General features: G+C 39.4%; 2 protein-coding genes and 4 non-coding genes across 6 annotated transcripts; 5 read left to right on the top strand and 1 right to left on the bottom strand.

Annotated features, from left to right (window-relative positions):
• The first annotated feature begins 67 nt into the window (after window positions 1–67).
• TRNAC-GCA (transfer RNA cysteine (anticodon GCA)) lies at window positions 68–139 on the top strand. Its single transcript has one exon. It is a non-coding gene; the product is annotated as a tRNA-Cys (tRNA).
• Window positions 140–159: 20 nt separating this feature from the next.
• Window positions 160–232, top strand: TRNAK-UUU (transfer RNA lysine (anticodon UUU)). The gene has a single exon. It is a non-coding gene; the product is annotated as a tRNA-Lys (tRNA).
• Window positions 233–1,692: 1,460 nt separating this feature from the next.
• Window positions 1,693–1,910, bottom strand: LOC149010809 (small nucleolar RNA U3). The gene has a single exon (XR_016174937.1). It is a non-coding gene; the product is annotated as a small nucleolar RNA U3 (small nucleolar RNA).
• Window positions 1,911–7,061: 5,151 nt separating this feature from the next.
• LOC149010808 (dynein beta chain, ciliary protein) lies at window positions 7,062–19,104 on the top strand. The gene is made up of 3 exons (XM_089161451.1): window positions 7,062–7,489; window positions 14,702–14,823; window positions 18,549–19,104. Exons 1-3 carry the CDS (start codon window positions 7,318–7,320, stop codon window positions 18,831–18,833), a joined length of 579 nt encoding a protein of 192 aa, XP_089017577.1. The 5' UTR covers window positions 7,062–7,317; the 3' UTR covers window positions 18,834–19,104.
• A 105-nt stretch (window positions 19,105–19,209) lies between these two features.
• LOC149010807 (Photosystem II reaction center PsbP family protein) lies at window positions 19,210–21,245 on the top strand. Its single transcript, XM_089161450.1, has 3 exons — window positions 19,210–19,850; window positions 19,965–20,199; window positions 20,287–21,245. The coding sequence occupies exons 1-3, from the start codon at window positions 19,496–19,498 to the stop codon at window positions 20,594–20,596; spliced, it is 900 nt and encodes a 299-aa protein (XP_089017576.1). The 5' UTR covers window positions 19,210–19,495; the 3' UTR covers window positions 20,597–21,245.
• Window positions 21,246–22,304: 1,059 nt separating this feature from the next.
• TRNAA-UGC (transfer RNA alanine (anticodon UGC)) lies at window positions 22,305–22,377 on the top strand. Its single transcript has one exon. It is a non-coding gene; the product is annotated as a tRNA-Ala (tRNA).
• Window positions 22,378–22,391: the final 14 nt, after the last annotated feature.

Here is a 22,391-nt window from a genome sequence, read left to right as displayed (position 1 = left end):
TTGAAGATGGATGGATGTTGCAAAGTCTATAATCAGGAACCAAGCCATGGAACATTGGTATAACTTGGGGTCCATAGTTCAGTGGTAGAGCATTTGACTGCAGATCAAGAGGTCACTGGTTCGAACCCGGTTGGGCCCTGATTTTAGGAGGTTTAGTTGGCCGTCTTAGCTCAGCTGGTAGAGCGCGTGGCTTTTAACCACGTGGTCGTGGGTTCGATTCCCACAGACGGCGTTTCATATTTTTGATAAGATATTATCTTTTGGAGATGTAGGAGAGTAGAGATGTGAAAGATGGGAGAGCGAACCTGGGGAATATGCAAGAGTAGTGGGGGGGAATATCCCTTCTCTTAACGGAAAGTGTCGTGGGATGAGACCCAAGGGTTTACAACAAAATCAATTCGTTTTCTAATAGTGAGAGCAGATTTTCGCATCACAACCATGGATGAATGACAACAAAATCAATTCCAGGATTTTCGAATATTGACGAGCAAATTTCGCATCACAACCATGGTGAATTGGGAGATATGCGGGCGCTTGGAAGATGTCTAAGGGGGTGATCTTGCATTCATTGGAGAAAGGGTTTATCATCTTTCAGTTCAATAGTGAGCCAGATATGACCGAGGTGTGGTGTAGAGGATTCTGGAATGTGGGTAAGCAATATATTTCGTCTTCAGCGATGGCGGCCGGATTTTAATATTCATTCTCCTCAACCTGAAGCCGATGGTTGGGCTAAACCCACCTCAACCACAACATGCTAATCGCCAATTTCCAAATAATGCACCTCCTTATGCTAGAAACCCGCAATGAGTGGAGGGCAATCTCGCATAGAAGCATTTCCAATCCCCATCTCGAAGAAGAATCTCACTCTTTTGAATGAGAAGAAAGCCCCGAAAGCATTGGTTGACGGCCTCTATTATTTGATGGTTGTTTCACGTACATAACAAATAGTGAGGTATTGGCTTTAGCCCCCATCGAGTAGTCTCTTCCTAGGAAGCGCAATAATGATAGTGATAGGCGGGAGAATTCCAGGTAGTGAGCATTCCACATTTCCTGTTGAAGGATGAGGGGAATCATAGAATTCAAAGGCAATCGAATCTTATTAAAGAGCTAGATGGAAGCAAGTGGTACCATCTTGTTACGTAGAAGATGGCTTGCTAATGAATGGACTATAGACGGAACGAGGACACGGATTATAGACCAAATCTTTCCTATTCTCCTAGTCGAGCATTCTTGCCTCAAATCCCCTCAAAAAGTCGCCAACCGATATTTCGAACTTTGTATATAATACAATAAGATATTAGTAATTCTAACTAAGGGCAAAATTGACAAAAAGATTTGAGAGTCTGTCAGACAGCGGTGCAACCACCCCACGATTGGAATCAACCGTGAGAACGATCCTCTACAGTTGTTGGGTTTGAGACAAACTCAACAGAACCATTAATCACGAACTTTATATATAGTACAATAAGATATAAGTAATTCTAACTAAGGGCAAAATTGACAAAAAGATTTGAGAGTCTGTCAGACAGCGGTGCAACCACCCCACGATTGAGCCGTGAGAACGATCCTCTACAGTTGTTGGGTTTGAGACAAACTCAACAGAACCATTAATCACGAACTTTATATATAGTACAATAAGATATAAGATATAAGTAATTCTAACTAAGGGCAAAATTGACAAAAAGATTTGAGAGTCTGTCAGACAGCAGTGCAACCACCCCACGATTGGAATCAACCATGAGAACGATCCTCTACAGTTTGTTGGGTTTGAGACAAACTCAACAGAACCGTTAATCACGCTCTGATCGCACGGCCTTGATTCATCCACCAGACTTAGGTTCCTGTCTCCTTATAACTCAAGGATACAGAGGTACGAGCCTATAGAACAGATCCTGTTCAAGTAAGGTCGTATCATTCTTTCTTCCACAGGTATTTAATAAATTGCGAAGTACATCTTCTTTAGCCGATGTGGGACTATAAGAAAGAATATTATTGATCACAAAAAGATAATAAAGAATATAAGTGGGGCCCGCCTCTCCAAAGGGTTTCCCTTTTTGTTCCATCCGTGTTTAATTTATTGGTTTTCATGTGATGTTTGGGCTTTTTACCTTTTACAAAATCGAGTAGGGGTTAGCCATTGATCAAGTGGTAGATGGATTGATAGAGGATTAAAACCAACAACTATCATCTTTTCCTTGTAAGGATTGAGGATAGTATGATATTAGTCATGGGTAGAGTACGATTTAACATCAGATGGCCATTTACTGAAATTTCATATAAAATATAATGAAGGGGGCGTGAACTACCCTCATGTTTCTTTAAGGGCTGAATTGAAAAATTAATAATGAATTTGAATAAACTAATTGAGTGACTATTGATATCATTAAAGACCACTTTGGCCATGCATTTTTTTTACAATTTAAAGGTCAATTTTATAGGATTATCATAGAACTGTCGGTCATATGATTACCTATGATGTGTGCTGCAGGGTAATCCAAGGGGTGACTCAGTTAGTAAAAAATCAACGCTTCCACATAGGAGGTTAGAGTTTGAATCCCCTTGGTGCTAGGGGCGAAATCCCGTCTATATTAATTATAAAGCTACATTGAGGATGTAGTTGAGGTGTGCGCAAAGCTGGCCCAAATGAACCTCAGATAAAAAATAAAAAATAAAAAAAGTATGTTGTAGGGGGATTTTTATTTGCGGCAGCAGCTGCCTGCTGCTGCCGACGGCCCAGATTTTGCCATATTAGCAGAGTTTGATCGTGTGGCTGAGATTCAAGTGAAGTGGGTTAAGATGTAAATATTGATTTTTACTTTTACATTTTAAAGAATCAAAATTTATTAATTTACAAATCAAGTCCTTCATTTTACCCGATACCAAAAACCCTCTCTCATCACCATGGCTGTGCTTTCTTCTTCTTCTTCGTCTTTTTCTTTGAAAACTTCTCATTCGCCTCCTCCAGCTCCTCTTCACTCTCCTCTCTGTTCTCCTGCAAGTATACAGTCGTTATCAAGATATATGTATTTTCTGATTTTATATAAATTATTTTCCGGTGTTTCCGTCAGAACACCAAATCCCACCAAATCCAGCAACCTGTGGTGGTACAAGCAGTGATTGAGGTTGGACGGACCTACAATATAAGCTTTACGCGCATCAAGCTAAATCTCATGAATTGAATGACATCATGGCAAGTAAAACCAGAGAAAAATAAAATAAAAGATGGGTTCAAGAATTCACGGTGAAACTAGGAACACTTTACAGAGATCTGTTTAATGCCATAAAAATGGTGTTAAAACGCTTGGAATTGTTTTAAAATAAGGTTCAGATTGGTAACTTTTAACCAAGCATGGTGTGAGAACCCCTCAATGGAATTGCGAGTCATGACCGATTATCACATCTCGTTTTTGCCTAAATATCATGGTTTGTTTCACTTCTTCCTCGCCATTTTGTAAACCACGGGTGCATCGACCATTTTATCTGTTTGCAATCTCTGATTGGCCTGAACTTCCAATCATTCGATCTTCTTGTTCTTGATTTCTCAAATTTTATCCTTCGTTTCTATTTTATTATGTAGCTTGATTTCGACGCCGGCGTGTTAAAGAAGGTGGTCTTAGAAGATGGCGTAGTGGTGTCGACTCCGGGAATCAGGTCCGTAAGCTTGTGCCACCCTCTCGACCTTCCACTTCCTTTGAACTCTCTCACAAACTCATCCAAACCACACGAAACAGAGATGAAGCCGTTCTTGAAGCATCCAAGATCAAACAATCCATGGCAGAATTGGAGAAAAAACTCGAGGTATGCACAAATTCCCCACTCAAAACATCCTAAGACATCGGTTTCAGCCCAGGAACAATGGTGGATCTCAAAGGAATCGAACACCAACACAAGATCGTCGAATCGTTCCTTGGCTCAGTCGCTGAAGCAAGAACTTCTGTCCGAGTTTTGAGCCAATCCCTGTCACTCCAGTTGAGACAGAAGGGCGTCAAGGCCTACGAACGCATCTCATCGCTCCTCCAGCCATAAGAACTCAAGAAGCCAGAAAATAATTTATATAAAATCAGAAAATACATATATCTTGATAACGACTGTATACTTGCAGGAGAACAGAGAGGAGAGTGAAGAGGAGCTGGAGGAGGCGAATGAGAAGTTTTCAAAGAAAAAGACGAAGAAGAAGAAGAAAGCACAGCCATGGTGATGAGAGAGGGTTTTTGGTATCGGGTAAAATGAAGGACTTGATTTGTAAATTAATAAAATTTGATTCTTTAAAATGTAAAAGTAAAAATCAATATTTACATCTTAATCCTCCTCACTTGAATCTCAGCCACACGATCAAACTCTGCTGATATGGCAAAATCTGGGCCGTCGGCAGCAGCAGGCAGCTGCTGCCGCAAATAAAAATCCGTTGTAGGGTGTTGAGCTATTAGAAATATAATATAAATAAATTTAATGTATTGAAAGTGAAATTAAATTCTAGAAAAAATACTTTTTAAAAATCAGAATTGAAGCAATAATTAGAAAAAATAAATTAAAAAACCAAAACATAAACTAATGAGTTTTTTGCATTGCGCCCCTTAAGGTGGGGCTCAAATTCGTGATTGCCTCTTTATATGGTCTAAATTCTACGACACCTCCTTGCTTAATGTCAAATATTCCAAGTTACCCCGCGATTGTATTTTATTTTATACAAGGGCGATTTTTTTAACATAAGAGATGTGAGTATTACATATGCCATCTGCAAGAGCCAAACCCGCAAACTCTACAATAATAGGTGTTGGTTTTCCAATCGAACAACCTTGTATTTTGCTACTATTATAAATTTTCTTCAGTCAAATACATACAAAAGAGAGCTAAGGAAAATTCCAAAAATTTGAAAGGAGGGAAGTGACATTTCAACAGATTGGAGGGGGCTAAGTGCATAACACCAGAGGAGAAATTTCAAAAAATGGGCAACAAAAGGTGCCATGGCCCTGGGTAGCTTCGCCTTACTTTCCTAATAAGGTTATTCAAAGTTAAGTTTTTAGCACCTTTAATTCAATATCACACTTTTTCTTTCTTTCTTTTTTTTGGGTGGGGTGAAATACCCTACTATCTTTTCAAGGGCTGCAATTAAAAAGTTCTAACGAATTTATATAAACTAATTGAACACCTATTGATATCATTAAAGATCACTTTGGTTCATGCATTTTCTTTACAATTCAAAGGTCAATATTATAGGATTATTGTCATATGATTACCTATGATACTGCAGGGTGTTGAGCTATTAAGAAATATCATATAAATAAATCAAGTATAGTGAAAATGAAATAAAATTAGAGTAATCCCTTGTAGCACATTTCTTTTCACGTCATCCGCTTTGACCCCAACAAGTTATGAAGCTACTGAAGAAGTGCAAGAAAGTAGCCGAGAGAATGACTTGACAGAGCTAAGTGGATATCCCTCGTTGATTATTTCAATTTTAATTCAAATTTTCTAATAGTTAGCAGGGGTTGATGTTGTGAAGCTCTATGCCTCATACAAATTTTCTTTTTTGGTAAATAAAAAGAGGGGATGCCCCCCATGCTATGCAGCACTGGCCCTATCCAATGCAAGAAACAAAGGAGCAGAGGGGATTCGAACCTGGGACATGAGGTTTACCAAACCACTTGGGAGTGACCTTGAGACCACTAGACCACCACCCCCGGTGGTGCCTCATACTACTTAACGCTATAGAGTTGAGCTCGGTTCAACACAACCTTATTCGGTCGAACAGACTGTGCTCCTAGGCCCAAGTTGGGTCTCTGGTCACTTGCCTCCAATCCAGGTGGAGGTGGTTGGTACATAGGGTTATTGTTCCATAAAGGCGGGCGGGTTCGGTTGGTTTCCCTGCCCCCCACCATTTCCAGCCTGATTGTTCGACAAGTTTCATTGGTCAGCTACCTAACCAAGGGACCAGGCGCTTGCTTGACGCAGGGTGCATCATTTCCCAAATAATTTTAGTTGGACGACTATGTTGTTCTCTTTATGTTTTTTACATCTTTTTGGTTTGCCAACCCCGGGTTTATAAACCGATGGTTCGACCTGCGTCGCACACCTGGCTGTGGTGGGTGAGTCTCCCAGCGGGGATTTTTTTCATCCACAAGGATTCGATACCGGAACCTTGCTTAAGGTAACCAAGTTGCTTACCACTTGGACCAACCCCTGTTGGTTAAACTTCACTTCTATTTCTACAATATATAATGTATTTAATATACTGATTGACTATTATTACCTATTAATATTCTTCATATTCATATATATATTTTTGCATGCATTCATGTAGTGTAGGAACATAGAGAGTGCTAAGATATCCACTATTTACATAATGACATGTTAAAAGGTTGGAAAAAAAGTAAAACTACAATACAAATCTACAGTGTTAAATGATAATGATCTAAATCAAATACAAAATGGAAAAATAATAAAAACTAAACAAATATACATAGAATGTAAATGTGAATGGATGTAAAATTCAAGTTAGGTATATTCTATAACAACACCTAATAGAATTAGAAATTATAGAATTAGAGCATCAGACTTTAAACACCATGAATACTAGCATTACAACACAACATATTAGAAAATAGTATCCATCCAAAGGCTAATTCACTTAAATTAACAAGTAGTTCGTTTGCCCATCCAGTAAACCATTCTGTTGCATTTATCATTAGAGTAATCCCTTGTGGCACATTTCTTCTCGCGTCATTGGGCTTGACCCCAACAAGTTATGAAGTTACTGAAAAAGTGCAACAAAGCAGTCTATGAAAGGACTAGATGAAGCTCATGTTGTTCAAATCATCACTAATTTTGTGTAAGACCTTGCAAAAAGAAGAGTCACAATGCCACTTTAAGGAAGAAAATCATGCATCAGAGAGGAGAATACTTGGAGAAAAACACATTCTCATGAGTCATGAGATAACCTTTACAAGTGAATCCACACGACATGGGCATTTGGCCATTTGGGTATGAGGAGTTTAACAGCTCAAAAACGCATCAAGGAGTTGCGACTATAGGGAATTTAAGGCGGACGGTTGCGACTATTGGGAATTTAAGGCGGACGGTTGAAGGAAAATTTTCCACCTTCGTGTTTCCTCTCCTGTTTGTCCATTTTTCGCTTGAAAGGCTTTCAGCGCCTACAGAGTGACACTTGCTCTCCGTTCTCCGTTCCGTATGAGCGGTCATAGATCATCATATAGTCTATAAAGGCGAAACCCTATCCAGTTCGCAGCTCTGTGGCAGCAAAGTTTACATATAGTTGAAGCCCCTTAAGCAAACCTCCGAAGACCAGAGGAACTAGGGATGGGCCAGGCATTGCGCCGGGCATCTGGCCGTGTCCGGAGTTCGAGTCCCGTTGCAGCGCCTTCATCGGCTTCGCATATGAAGAAGAATGTCGAGGAGCAGCGGGCACCGGCGGTTCCAGTTGATACAACGAAGAGCAGCGAAGGTGGAGCTGCTGGAGTTTCCGATTCAGGTAGTTTATTCCACTGTGTATTATGATGTTTGGACAATTTAATACCCTTCTCTCAGTACATTATTTAATCATCGAAATTCAAAATTCCGTTGAACTCTTAAATCTGAGCCGGGCACTATCAAAATGGCAAAATTTCTCCACTTTGGGTTGAGTCCAGGTTCTCATCTGATTGATTCTACGCTTAATTATTTTTCATAGCTAGACCCATTTCCGGCGATCATGTAATCAGATACTAGCAGATATTTTTCTTTCTTTTTTCTCTGACTCATCGTGCTGTTTTTGCTTCTGGGAAATACATGCAGTCCTTAACCTCTCATAAAACACTGAAAACTGTGTTGTTTGTCTTGCATAACAAATGTATAAGATTTCTTATTAGTCAAGAAAGCCATGGATTTATTCAAATCCTTCTTGAATTGCCTTCTTTTGTTCGATGTTTCAGTAAATGCTCCAGTTAAATTCACCAGCCTTTGTTTTATAGCTATAAACTTGACTCAGGATAATAATAAGCAAGCTTAAAACAGCTTGATAATAGAAATATGGAGGAAAATATTTTAAAATATTATTCTCAAGTGAGGCATGTGTACAATGCCATATAGAATAGTACCAGAGTGGAACAAAGTGGCAAATAAGCATGGATACATGTTATATCATCCTAATGATGTCACCTGTAGTTTTTCAAGCACTATATGCACAGAACACTTAATGTTGGAATGTATTAGTCATGGAAATGCACCTTATTAAGTTTTCAAAAGAGTAGAAGAAAATGACCTAGGACAGCTGAGCCTGCTTTACACAGACTATGCAATCTATTATCACATGATACAGATCAAAGCATGAAGGACAGCGCAAAAGAGTTTTCAAAAACAAAGTTACTATTCACAGAAACTGTATTGCGTCCCTACTTAGGCTGTTCTGTCCCAGAAGTGATGGATATTAAGACACTCAATAGTCAATGGATGGCTTCTAGAAGATTGAGGACCAAAGCCTCCTCCTAGACTAGGATCTCATTTTCAAAACCTTGTTGAATTTAGATTTTCTATTTTAGTCACCCAACTTTACTTCTTTTTTATTTTATTATTTTTTTTAAGGGCAAACTTGGTGCTGAAGGATTCCACACAAGTAGAGTCCTAGGGTGGGCGGGCAATTTTCCTATGCAACCTTACCCCAGCATTTTTTTTGCTTATTTCTTAAATTTCTATTTTATGGATTTTATGAAAAGTGAATTGGTGGTTTCCTTATTTGTGATTCTATATTTTCTTAATTAGATTAGATTGGGATTGAATTGGTTTGTGATTGGGTTATTACAAATAAGAGTTTGAGGCTGAGAAGAAAAACAATAAAGATTGAATGGAAAAGAGATATCTTGAAGCTGTGAGACTTGGCAAGAGCAAGAGACTGTAGGTGAGAAGGTCATGGCCTGGGAGAGCTATCCTATCCTCCTTCTATACCCCTTTGTTCTTCTTCTTTTTCCAAATCCGTTATGTTCTCCTGCGTATGTAATAGAAAGTCATCAATAAAAGAAAAGGTGCTTCAGTTATTTAATAGTTCCTTTTATTGTATTCATCTCGCTGCAGTCGATCTCCTTCTGTTTCCCTGGTTTAGATCAAACTTGCATTAACCCAACTGACCTGTTTGTTGTTAAACACCATCCTACTAATTATTGGCTATGTCAATCCATTTATACAGTCCTTGGTCTTTTTAGAGCCTTGCGCTAGTTATCAAGGTGGCAAGGCAAGCATTGCGCTGGAGTGGGTCAAAAAAGAGGGCCCAACGGTGCCCACCTCCAGGGCAGACAAGGAGCTTTTTCGACCTACTTCTAAGTGTAGATTAACTTGACTAGACCTAACCATTGACCCTAACCTTTAGTGGACGCTACACTTTATTCTAATATACTCATACCTGGTAGGTTCATATGTTAGTTAGTTGGCTTTTAGTTGATTTTATTAATCTAGGATCACATCAAGTGATATTAGAGCTGGATTGGGACAAGATTCCATCTCTTTCAGATCTTATTCCTTAACGTTCTCAAATTTGGGTTGTAATAACCATGGCAGTCACCAAAACTTACATAAGCTATACAGGGAATTGGCTGCGACTTAAAAGAAGAATGGTCTGAAGTCTGGGAGTAGATTTTAAAGGCTTGAGGTTCCGACTGAGATGAATGAAGCAAAATTTAACAAGTTTGCCCAAAAGACTTAAAACATTTTCACTGAAATTCTTGGAATCATGAAGACATTTGAAGCCTAAGTTGTGGCAAGAGCTTTAAACTCAGCTCCTCAAATTCTGCAGGTTGAAGACATTCCACAAAGGGTTTCATTTGCTCAAATTATACCTCAGGAAATCCCACAACAATTCTTTGATAGAAACTATGTGCTTAAAGATTCCAGAGCTTCCTGGTGAAGGGCTGGAACAATTCCTTGGCTGGCTTTGAGGTTGAAAGGATCTTTTTTGAATGGAAAGTGTGAACTCCTGCTGTCAAATTTGCTGAGTTTGCATGTTTCGAGTGGGATGATTATTGCAGTTCAGGTTAATTAGGCAACTTTGACTGTTACCAATTGTGATGTCATGAAATAGATTCTAAATGATATATTCATTCCTCCTATTATGAGAATGAATTGTTTGGCAAGCTGAATAATGTACAACAAGGCAACAAGGATGTGGCCACCAATAACTGAAGTTCTAGAGAATGTCCTCAAGGTGCCAACTCAAGGAAATAGACATACAATTGGTGATGGATATATCAATAGGATGAATGCAGAATTCTCTTAGAGTTGGGTAAACACTGATTTCAGTTCTGTTGATGTGGAAGTAGCATATATGAAGACAACTGAAGAGAAATAGAAATCTAAAAAGACAATGACCAAGACACCTTCTAGACCACCACAACAGATCAAAGATGCGAAGCCTGAACCCCGTGGAGTGGAAGAAAGTAAGTTAGAAAATAATGGCGATAGTGTTTGGTAGGAACCTCCCAGCTGCACTAGCAAATTATGATATGTCAAGAAAAATGTGAAGGATAACCTGGTTAAAATGGTGTCAGTCACCCCCTACAGCATATGCTGCCTGCAGCCATAGGCTGCCCAAAAACTCACAAATTAACCCATGCCTTTCCTCACATTTTACCCCCTTTATCCCCCAAACAAGTGCTGTCGATTATGGTAACCAATCCTTTCTTTCCTCCACGTGTCCTGCTCCCAGGGGCTTATCATTACCATTTACCACCCCCTTTGAAATTCATCTTGTCCTCAATGTGAGATAGGTCAAAAGCTTAGTCTTCACATGCTTGCCACACATCTATGCCAATTGTGTGTCCTCAAAAACAAACTTCTCGGGCAGTTTCCCCTCCCAAACTTCTCCATGTTCAAACTTCAAATGATGAAGAACATTTGGTTGAGAGATTCCTGGTGAGCCATAATTACTATTTCCGTGTACTTCAAAGCCAAAGACACTATAGCCACGTCCTTCACCTTCAACATACACTATAGATTTAGAAATGAACTGCAAAATGTCATCCACACAATTAGGAACAACAAATTGAAGCAACTATGGAGTCAGAGAAATAGAGGCCATCTCCTCAAAAAATATCATTCCAGTATACTCAAATAAGGGTTCAAACTCCATCCAGACTATATGGATATTTTCTTTCCCCCTGCATCTTGTGGGCATGTAATGTGTATGTTGGACTACCAAAGACATAGCCCTCTATGGATCAAGGACCTGAAGTTCATTGGTCCCCCTAGCTCGGCTAATGGGAGTTACCATTTTCCACCCAGCCCGGGCCGTCATATGCATCCTAAGGTGCAGTGCCGGTTTTTAACATCACTTGAAGTTAAATCAGCAGTTGATTCCAAAAATAGTAGCATACCGGAACAAGTTGCAAACATGTATCTGGCCCTCTAGAAGAGATTCTTCTAGAAATGCAATTATAATCAAAATAGTGGCAAACCTGCCGGCCGCAAAAGAGATAGCTATAATGGAAACAATAGGAGAGGGAAATTATTTTAGATACTCTTCAGCATGTAACTGTTGTTGACTCGATGTCTAAACAAAGGTCAACCTTGAAGATGTAGATCTTGTAAGTTGCACTCCCTTTCTTCATGCGTGTCTTCCTCTTGACACCGACACTGTCTTCTGTTGGCTGTGTTCTCTAGTGCACAAGTCTGGATGAGAGGATGTAGGTAGGGGATGAGGGAATAGTATTTTCTCCAAATTGCCCTTCGTCATGACCCCCTCCTAAAGGTCTTGGGCTGGCTACGTGTTTCTTATTTATTGGGCTAGGTTTAAGGTTATAACCCTTAATGGGCCCTTGTCTTATATTTTTATTCTTTAGTTCATAACCCAAGAAATTTGGCTTCTTAAGGCTCAGTTCCTTGTTTTACTTGCTAGACCAACTGCATTGGTCGGCCTAGGGTTAGAGGTCCAACTGTTGTCTGGTCCAACCTAGCCTTTCCTTATCTTCTTCAATAAGTTTCACCCCTGTGAGCCAGACCTAACCGTCTCCAAATCTTTGCGACCGATCCTAAACCGCCCAACTCATCTTGAGTCTTGGTCTAATGAATGTTGGCTACACAAATCAGGGGCTCTATTCGTAACTGTCCCCCCGTCGCAACAAGATTTCTCCACTTTGGGTGGTGTGACCAAACACAACCTATTTTTATCGCCTTTGCCTTCATCCAAGGTGGTTTTGCTGGAGATCTCATTGCCCAACCGACCTTCTCTCTGATCCAGTGTTGCTTCTCCAACTCTCTAACTCCAATGACCTCCTCTTCTTTCTTTGTGGAGAACTCAACCAAAGTTTTACAACAAAAGTACCTCTTTGTTTGCCTAAGGCTCGATATATGTTGACAAGTTTTCCAAATATCTTTTTTATATTCCTATTTAAGTCAAGTGAACCATAGGCCATCAATAACTTCAAAGAACTTATACCTTTATTTGAAATGTCAGGACTACATGATTATGATTTTCTAGACTTGATGTATATCGAGCAGAGTCGTCGAAGCCTCCACTTGTAATTGGTGGCTCGTCTCTAGGACCTTTTTGGTTATCCTCCCCACTCACTTGACCTGCATCAAATGAATCCTCAGAAGAGAACTTTATTTTGTGCGAGGGGAAGAGTTCCTACCATCTAATATGTTGTCATGCATTGGTTCATATGAGGTTGCCTTTAATCCAGCATTGACCAAAGAAGGATTCCACATCATCAAGCTTCATATCATATGCAAGAGGTCTACCACAATTCTTCTTATATCTACTTACTCCATAGCCTCTTTTGGTTTTACAAGTTCAGTATCCCTTCCAATCTTCTTGCCATTTTTGGAAACTTTAAAAGAAGTGGATTTACTCATGATTTCAGCCACAGACTCATGTGCGGATCTACATTTCCAATTTTTTGAAATTTCCGTTACCCTTTCCAATTTTTTGAAAATTTCCCTATAGTTCTTTTTCATTTGTGAAATATTAGCAAACCCCACCCCCACCTTTTTGAAAATTCTTCCATTCCCTTCCCGAAATTTTGAAAATTCCCCTCTGATCCCCTTTCCAGGTGTAAAATATCAGTTTTTGGGCCCCCGATTGGAGAAAATTCTTAAAATAAAGATAATGGGTAGAAAATTCATTGTGTTCAATGTGAACTCTCAGTACTTGGCCCTTCCCAATGTTAAATCCTGGTTGCCCTTGCACAAACTTCACTTGGACATGTCTTCCAGTTTTGTATCACCCAGGGCCGAGGTTAGATTTCATTTGGGAGAATGAGCATATTAACACTAAGCTAACCATTCCATCTTCACTCTCACTGACTGATTTCCTCAAGAATTTATATCTAGTATTAACACCAAGCTAACCATTCCATCTTCACTCTCACTGACTGATTTCCTCAAGAATTTATATCTCGGTTGTTTGCTATCACTAAAGCAAATTTCTACCTGGCGAAGAACTTTCTTTGCTCTTTCTTCGTCCAACGAAGCTGTCATCATTGTAGTCTCTCCTGGTACTATAGCAACTTGTTCAACCTCAAAGTCAAGTTTAAGAGCTTCCTTGAAGCTTGACCAGTTAAATTTTGGCCAACTTTTCTGGTAGATGCACTCCAAGACTTCCCCTTCTGTGTGTAGGAGCCGCACCTAACTGATTTTCATACTCAATCTAATGTTTCTTACATAAAAGTGTAACCTCCCCAAGCCATCCATTCACTCTTCTTTTACCGGAAAACATGGACAGTCTGGTCTACATTTTTCTTCCTCAGACTGAAATGGTACTGATGAAAAATTTATAGGGAAGACCTATCTGGACTAGCAAAATATGAAAGAACAAGGGGGAAAAAAATGAAAGATAACTTGGTTACAATGGTGCAAGTCACCCCTTACAGGACTCGCTACCCTCAGTCAAAGGCTGCCAAAAAACTCCCGAATCAATTGATACCTTTTCTGACATTTTACCCCCTTTTATCCCCCACCAAGGTCTGTAGGTTATGGTAACCAGGGGCCTATCACTGTTGAACCTGAAAAACATTGTCTGTGATAGTTGTTCATAAATGCCTCAGTAAATCTCACTCCATCAATGTCAATGGGAAGCAGCCAATAGAATAAGATGATGAAGGTGCCTAACGCTCTTACCCTCTTGATGAGCACCTCTTATGATTATGATGATGAAGTTGAAGTCCACTTTGCCTTCAGAGGAATCTGGACTTGTTGCAATCACTTCTATTTTGTCTTCCTTCAGTCCCCCAAAAAATGTTAGACCGACCTCTTCTAAGTTAATATTCATAGACAATGGAAACTAGCTTGACAAGTTAATTTTGTGATGCATTGCTTTTTACTCCTCTGCAGGCCAGGTAAGTGTGACCACGTTAGCAAAACCAAGGAGGAAAATTCTGGGAATAAAAACAAATATAGCATTTTATTCCTCCTATTTTTTATCAGTATTTTATTTTCTGTTTTACCAACTCCTTTTCATTGTTGACTAACAACCGAAACCATGACTGAAGACAAAAATTCATAGCCTTTCCTGTTGTTTGTGAGTGTCATTTACTGAATGTGCAACAATTCAACACATTAATCTTTGAACTCCCTTGAAAATTGCTACATTTTTTGTGTATATTTTTCTCTTGGGTTTGACCGGGGGGGGGGGTAGGGGTGGTTTGGGTTCTTGATATTATTCTTCAAAATCTTAAGTTTCAAATCTTGGGGTGATGCTTTCCTTCTCTCTTTGTTCTAATAGATGTTTCAAGTGTGAACACAAAAACTGTCCTTGAAGAGCGAGACCCTGGGTATGATGCTATGCTTAGTCAGATGACGGGTAGAATTACAACAATACCTGGAGGGAAACTTGAAATGGGTGAGGTGAGTCTATTACCTTTTTGTTTTCAGTCTTCCATCAAGATATGTTGTTTAACTTGTTCTAGTTATTATTATTATCAGATTACGCAACTGCTTTAGGTGTAGGGTTTTCCTTTCATTTTATTAACTTCCCAACCTATGCATATGATGGTTATATCTAATGGCATGGTTTGAACACTAACCAAGATGAAATCAAGGGCTGAAATTGGTTTCAACACTGCTTCTTAGGATTCTGCAAATGGTTCATGATTTTTTACAAGATCACTTGATTCAATCCCCCCTTTTTAGCATTTATCTACTAATTTAACCCTTCTACAGCTTGGATTTGCTTGATTGGAGGTTGAAGGGTAATAATTTGTGTTATATGGTAGCAGTCATTGTAATCTTTGGTAAACTTAGCAATTATGGTTCCTCCCCCCCCCCCTCAAAAAAAAAAAAAATTTGTTTGGTGTTAGATTGATTCATGGAATAGGTGTGTTAGTACTCCAAAAAGCCTTTTGGACCTTGAATCCTAGATTTCAATTAGGCTATGAAAAATTCAGGTCTCTATTGAATCTTGTTGGAACCCAAAATGTGAAACCTTAAATTGATTGCACTAGGGAAAATTTTCTTATATGGGAATGTAATTTGTCTCATTTGGTTCATTTTAATATATATATATTCCCCCTTACCTAGGAGAGGGGGAAGATGTGAACTAGGAGGCTTGAACCCAAAAGACCTTTTAGTGGAAATTGCCTTTTTAGGGCACCACAAGCTACTAAATGCACTTGGGACTTGTTCACGTCATCATATTAGATATTATCTACAATTGGTACTTGTAATACTTCTTTTCATGGTGGGAGATCTCGGCGAGATCTCGCGAGATATCTCGGTTTTTTCATAAACCGAGACGAGATCAAGGGTGAGATCTGCGAGATGGGATATCTCGCTCGAGATCTCGTCATATCTCGCCCCAAATCTCGCCATATCTCGCTGGAACTCTTAATTTTTACCAAATTTTTTGTAGATTTCAGCCAAAGTTTCACTTGCAACTACTCTTAGCACATCTACAACATCAAATAAAGCTCAATCATCCTTTACTTGTCTTATGAACTTATGCGTTAATGACTTATATAAAACTTCTAATGGTTGTATACTTTTATCATTCTATTCTTGAAAGTTAAGATTGTAATACTCATATGAATGTTATCTTGATGACATTTAAGTTATTTGATACACATGATTTTCATTTATATGCCTTAAGGTTTTATATTACATGTTATATAACCTTGCATTCTCTAATCCTACAACATTAATGGTTTTATATTATATGTTATATAACCTTGCATTCTCTAATCCTACAGCATTTCGGTTTCACAATATGGGTAGACTTAGAAATCATACTTAGGGCTGTTTTCTCACAAATCCAAGGCCACTAGTGTGTTCAAAAGGCATCAAATAGGTTAAATACCAAGTTTTAGCCTAACTAGGACCCTAAAACCCACCGAGATGGGCTACCGAGTTGACGCCCAAAAAATGGCATATCTCGACCGAGATCTCGCCGAGATGGTCGAGATCTCGGTTTTTCATGGTAGCGAGATCTCGCTCGAGAGCGAGATCTCCCACCATGCTTCTTTTCCTGTTGTGGTAAATCTGATCTCAGAATCTTTTAGACACTTTTATTTTACTATTATTACCTTTGTTTTCCAAAAATATTAAAATGTAACAAATGGCGTCATCGTAAATAAGATGAATAACGAGCTGGTGTCCAATTCAAATTGGTTGAGGTAGAATCCAATTGAGTTTAACTGTAAATGATATTACATATTCTTTACTGTTGTTTTATGATCATTTGTGAAAATGCACTCTTGCTTCTTGTATTTCCTGGTGGCACTGTTAGTACTGTTGCACCACCACTGTTGTATCATGTTGTTTTGTTTTTGTCCCCCCCCCCCCCCTTCTCGTAGCCATTGTCCAAATTTCAGCCAAGAAAACCAAAACTTAGGTTAAAATCTCATTTTTTTTCCAAAACTGAGATGAAATCCTATGGGCAAAACTTTATTCCAAAATTTCGACTGAGATGAAATCTGCAAAACTCTATTCTATAGCCCCAAATCTCGGTCGAGATCTACAAAATTTTGCAGACCTCGTAGGTGCCACTAGTTGAAATTTCAGGGATTTCCCTCATTTCTTGCCATTTTTGCCCCTGTCAACTTCTTTTTCACTAAAAAATATCACTCCTTTGTCTTCCTTCACCTTGTTTATTGCTTGCTCCATGGTTATAGTCCTTATGGATTATATGGAGGAGTTGCTATATATGAAGTACTCTGAAAACTTTATTCAGAGTACATGTCTCAAGGGATGGATCCACTTAGGCATTCAACTTGGAACTAAAGCCTGGGAGTTTCATATACAGCAACTCCATAAGGAGGAATTGCTGTATATGAAGTACTCAAAAACTTTATTCAGAGTACATGTGTCAAGGGATGGATCCACTTAGGCATTCAACTTGGAACTAAAGCCTGGGAGTTTCTTTTGGTTATTGTATTTGTAATTTTGTATCAAACATTTAATGTATTCAAAACAATTTGTTTAATCTTACGAAGTTTGTATTCTCAAAATCTGTCATGTATACTAATACTTGAAGGATAACTCTTGATTAGTTTTTTTTTTAGCAAAATACCTGTACCATTGTGTTTTCTATATGCTTTAAATGGGTAGTATGCAAGAAATCACACCAAAAAAACCCAAAACCTGGTGTTGAAACTACTTGGGAAAATTCCCAGGTTTCGACCTAGATTTCTGAAATTTCAGTACCATCTTGGTTTCGAGAAACCGAGATTTCGAACCTTGGTCATAGGCCCATTGGAGTTATTGGGATTCAAAATTAAGCTGCTGCACAGCCATTGAGTGGTTGTTCTTGACATTGTGACATTGTGCTTGCTAAGAAAAAAGGGTGGCCAGAAAACTGTTGTATGCTGGTTTTAGCAGTTTTGGGACCATATATGCTGCTGAAATAATGGTCACACTGTATGTAATTATCACATTTGTATATCTAAGAATTTGAACTTCTCCCAGAATTCCTCTTCTGATTCTTTGTTTATTTCGAGATTTCTCTTGGACTATGTTTGTTCCCCTTCGACAACTATTTTCATGTCCTAGTGAGATGTTATTTGTGCATTTTTAAATTTGGCTCCTTTGCATTGTTTCTGTTTCTTCTTCTTGGTGTACAATTTTTTCCTTGTGTCTGTCTTTAAGGCTCTCTTTTTTCTTTCTTTTTTGGGTGGGGTGGGGGGGGGGGGGGTTGGGTTGGTGCAGGTGGGGAGTAGGATTCAACAGTCTAGATATACTACCATGTATTTCTGATATATGATTCATGAATGAAGATTTCTGGTGTTCTATTACTTTATGTCCATGATACTGTCAATGCACCAAGTGTGATGCCAAAAATAAACATTTAGTGCTGTGATGTTGATAGGTTCTATCCCTCATTTTGCCCATTTTACTGTTGTATGATGTGTGGACTCTTCTCATCATCTTGCTTTAAAGTGTCAAAATCTAGTTGTTTCCTTCAAAATAGAACCCCCTTAGGGTTTGTTTCCATGGAAAACCCAGTGAAGGGACAATAATCAGATTAAAGAAAATATTTAATTTTAAAAAATGTGTTTTTTTCCTTAAAACGTGTCCTTCTCTAGTAGCTGTATTTCCCTCCAGAGTTCTCGATGGTTAATTTCAGGCTTTTGGTGCAGGCATTTGTTGTGGAGAAGTATAAACGCCCAATGCCTAAGCTGCGGGGTAAGAAACCAGGATCAGGACAGTATGAAGAAACGCCTGTTCCCCAAGGAACTTTGAATGTGGCCCAGCTGCGGCAAATAATACTGCTGCATAAAGGCAAGTCTGATGAGCATGATGGTCCTATGGATATCCAACAGATTGCAAAGAAGTTCAGGATTGATACAGTGCAGGTTCAAAGGATACTGCAATTCGTATCACTACCTCCTGAAGACCACAGCAAACAGAAGGACAGACCCTGATGATACATGGCCTTAATTTACTTCCACTCTCTCAAGAGACTGAATCATGGGAAGCTCTTGCCTGGTAGAGTTGAAGGACCAAAGAATTTGGAGTCATGTTTTCAAATTTGCTAGAATGGTTAATGCTCCTGTTGGTGGGAGAGAAAGATATGGAGCTACTCTTCTTCATGAATAGGAAGTTTTGTATGTTATTGTTAGCTTGTGTTCTGGGCTGTACCTTGATATTTGAGCGACAATTCAACAGCCCAAAAAAAAAAAAAAAAAAACACAACAGATACAAATCAGGAGATGTTTATTTTATTCACAAATAATCAATAAATGGAGTTCATTTGTTTGTAACTGAATAATGGTAGGAGGGAACGAGAAGCTTACTTTGTGCTGTAGTACTCTTTTTTGGGATCCTGTATGGTACTTCAATAATGACTGTGACAAACTATTACTGTATGATTCCCAATGTGTTTATCTTCCCCTGAAGGGGGTCTCTTACTTTTTCCTTCGTTTTAACAATGTTTGGAATGCGAGAAATTTAGAAGGAAAATTACCGGTGCATATTGACCGCAAATTTGGATAAGAGAGTCACAGTGTGTTAGAGCTGTAGGTGTCTCCAGGATAATTTATCAACCCCAAACCCAGAATGGAATGCAGCTGATGTGGAGCGTGTAATGGCTTTACAATTGCAACCTTGCTTTACTGTTACCACCAAGAGAACAAAGCCTCACCTACGCCGGATTTATCAGATATCATATTCCGGTGATCGGAGAGAGAGCACCTCCTCTGAAGTAACACCCCAACTTGGGAAATCTCCAGCGGAAGAGTTCGCACCCTTAGCTTCTGTCTTTAGGCGCCGGCTTCTCACCGGCGTTGGCTCTGCTTCCGTCGTTGCTCTGGGTGCTAACTTCACTGGCATCACAAGCTTTCTTCTTGGCCTCTCTCCACAGACCGGGAGAAATCTGAAGCTCGACGTCATTTACCCCATCGATGGTTACAGTCGTTGTTTCGACACCTCTCAAGGTTTCGGTAAGTACAGATATGAACGATTCCTATTCTGAGATCAGATTCTCTAGCTCTTACCCATATGGGTTTGATGAGTCAACTAATATTATCTTTGGTTATTCCTTCTGGGTCAAACAGAATTCATCTATCCAGCGAAATGGGTGGGAGATCAGACACTGCTGTACAGAGCAATCGGGAAAGCAGAATCAGAGAGATCTCTGGACCCTCCTCCCTTAGTCAACAACCAAGCAACATCTCCCTTACGCCGTCGTCGTCAGGATTATAGCGAGCCAGTGGTAGCATTTGGCCCTCCAGGCTCCAACGGAGAGCTCAACGTTAGCGTCATTGTTTCTCCTGTTCCCCTTGATTTCTCGTAAGGCTCTAGATTCATGTTTACAATATAAATATAAAAATGTGAATTTTGATTTTCTGACATTGGAAAACCATCGTTTGAACCCAGAATTGAAGCTTTTGGGGGACCAAAAGAAGTTGGTGAAGCAGTGATGAGGACAATTGCAGGACGAGGAGTTGCAGATGTTAAAGCAATTCTAATGGAATCAACGGTGAGAGAGGATCCCTCGAAGAAATTGAATTACTACAAACTGGATTATAGGGTGGAAGGTCCCTCCTTCCGCCGTCACAACGTGGCGGTTTGCTGCGCTCGTGGTGGACGGTTGTTCTCTCTAAATGCTCAGACGCCTGAATCTGCTTGGCCGGACATCAAACCAGTCTTCTACACAATTGCTGACTCTTTCACCATTATCTCTTAGAGACCTTCAATGAATGCCTCGCTGTGGAACGTGGAACTCATCTAGTTTGACTCGCTGAGAGAGCTTCTGATTCAGCCACAGTAGTAGCATCAGATCATGGTTGTCATCAACGGTCCTTGCAGGTCTCTTGTTTCCTAAAGCAATCTTATCTTACTGCATTTTGCTTCAGTGGAGAATTCCAGGTGAAGCATTCCTCCCAACATTTTGCTTTAATGCAGGGCTTCTGCTGAGTGTGCTCTGCATGAATGTAGGTATCTTGCCCATACGCCACCGATACATTTCTAGGTCAAAACTTAGGTTTTTTTTTTTTTGGTGTCAAAACCAACAATGCGGGATTCCTTGACATTTTGTTTTTTGGATCCCACAGAATTCAGAGGATGTGAACCCTTATAAGAGATCCTTCAAGCGAATTATCCATACTTTGCTATTGCTTGGTTTTTTCTTTTCCTTTGGGTCTCCCACCTTGTTTATGTATCTTAAAAATATATATATTTACACTTTTCCGTTGTGTATTTTGTTGGGGGTTGGAATTAGTGAATTTTATTGTTCTTGTATTAGGGGATCTAGAAAATCGTTCCACCATTGTTTGGATAGTGATGCGTCCAAAATTCGTTCAACCTACAGATTCTTGAAGAATGACCTATGAGATCAAGTTGAGATTGGTGGCTCGTCACCAGTACTGGGTGATTACCACCTGTAGAGTCTATGTCTTGTACACTGGATCATCGTCCAACTTTGCTAGTTAAGGAAGAGGTATTGGATCCAATCATCCAATGTGAGAATAACATTTGCTAGTCATTGATCCAATCATCCAATGTGAGAATTTGGGCTTGGTGGAGATTTTGAACGGGGAAGGCCAATTAAGGAATGCAATGGAGGATGTGAATCATGATTGTTGGTGTTCTATCTTCTTTTCTTTATTGATCATTAAGTTTTCTTTTATTCCTAAGGAGGCGAATGTTGTTTGTTGCCCACACACTAGCCCAGAAATGGCCATGTTTGTTACCATACCAGCAGGAGAAGTCGGGTGTCATGTTATGTAGAACCATTGTGTAATGTTGGTACTGCTGATTTACTCTGCTGTAGGTTGCATGATGGATTTCAAGTGATGAACCCTTACAGGGCTTTGGACGTCATGGACAAGACACGATCCAATTTCACTAGTATCTAAGTGTTCCTGCTATTAAGCCTTGTATCATCACTCTTTGGGCAAATAGCAGATCAATCATACTGCTATTAAGCCTTGTATCAATTCCTATATCTTCTTTCCTCTTCACTCCCACCTGGGGTTCTGAGGTTAAGGTCCTTTGATCAGGTCTTGGCAAATACCATAACCCTGGAGGGGTCAGAGTCAATCTGTCGGAAAAATACTTCATTTCGTAGTATCCAAACTCCATAATAAGAAATCATTAAAAATTTTAAATGAAAAATATCCAACGTAACATAACATAGGTTGATTAAGTAATGTTGACGATTTAAGTCCTTCCTTCCCTATTTATAGTCAACCTTAACAGCACTCCTATGATTGTGATTCCTACATGTTTTAATGCAACAGTAGAATTATGCTATTGCAACCTAGTGGTGGTGATTAAAGTTGAAAAAGTACCCCAAAGTGGTAAGATTGTATATACAACTTTCTTGAGAATAGTCTGAAAGTAAGGGAGACTGTTCACTCCAGGGGAGGTAGCCAAATCGCGGTGCGATTTCTGGGGATGTAGCTCAAATGGTAGAGCGCTCGCTTTGCATGCGAGAGGTACAGGGTTCGATCCCCTGCATCTCCACGCATTACTTTTAT

The sequence above is a fragment of the Hakea prostrata genome, chromosome 7 (genome assembly GCF_041222555.1).
Source record: "Hakea prostrata isolate BN-2017 chromosome 7, UWA_Hpros_2, whole genome shotgun sequence".
NCBI classification, from domain to species: domain Eukaryota; kingdom Viridiplantae; phylum Streptophyta; class Magnoliopsida; order Proteales; family Proteaceae; genus Hakea; species Hakea prostrata.
The sequence above is the reverse complement of the archived record's forward strand: the minus strand, read 5'-3'. Positions and strand labels throughout refer to the sequence as shown.

Excerpts from the sequence above, each read along its gene's own strand:
- LOC149010808 (XM_089161451.1), top strand. The coding sequence starts at position 7,318 with ATGGGCCAGGCATTGCGCCGGGCATCTGGCCGTGTCCGGAGTTCGAGT. Across the intron at positions 7,490-14,701 it reads TGCTGGAGTTTCCGATTCAG|ATGTTTCAAGTGTGAACACA; the intron begins GTAGTTTATTCC and ends TTGTTCTAATAG. Across the intron at positions 14,824-18,548 it reads GGAAACTTGAAATGGGTGAG|GCATTTGTTGTGGAGAAGTA; the intron begins GTGAGTCTATTA and ends CTTTTGGTGCAG.
- LOC149010807 (XM_089161450.1), top strand. The coding sequence starts at position 19,496 with ATGGCTTTACAATTGCAACCTTGCTTTACTGTTACCACCAAGAGAACA. Across the intron at positions 19,851-19,964 it reads CGACACCTCTCAAGGTTTCG|AATTCATCTATCCAGCGAAA; the intron begins GTAAGTACAGAT and ends TGGGTCAAACAG. Across the intron at positions 20,200-20,286 it reads CCTGTTCCCCTTGATTTCTC|AATTGAAGCTTTTGGGGGAC; the intron begins GTAAGGCTCTAG and ends GTTTGAACCCAG.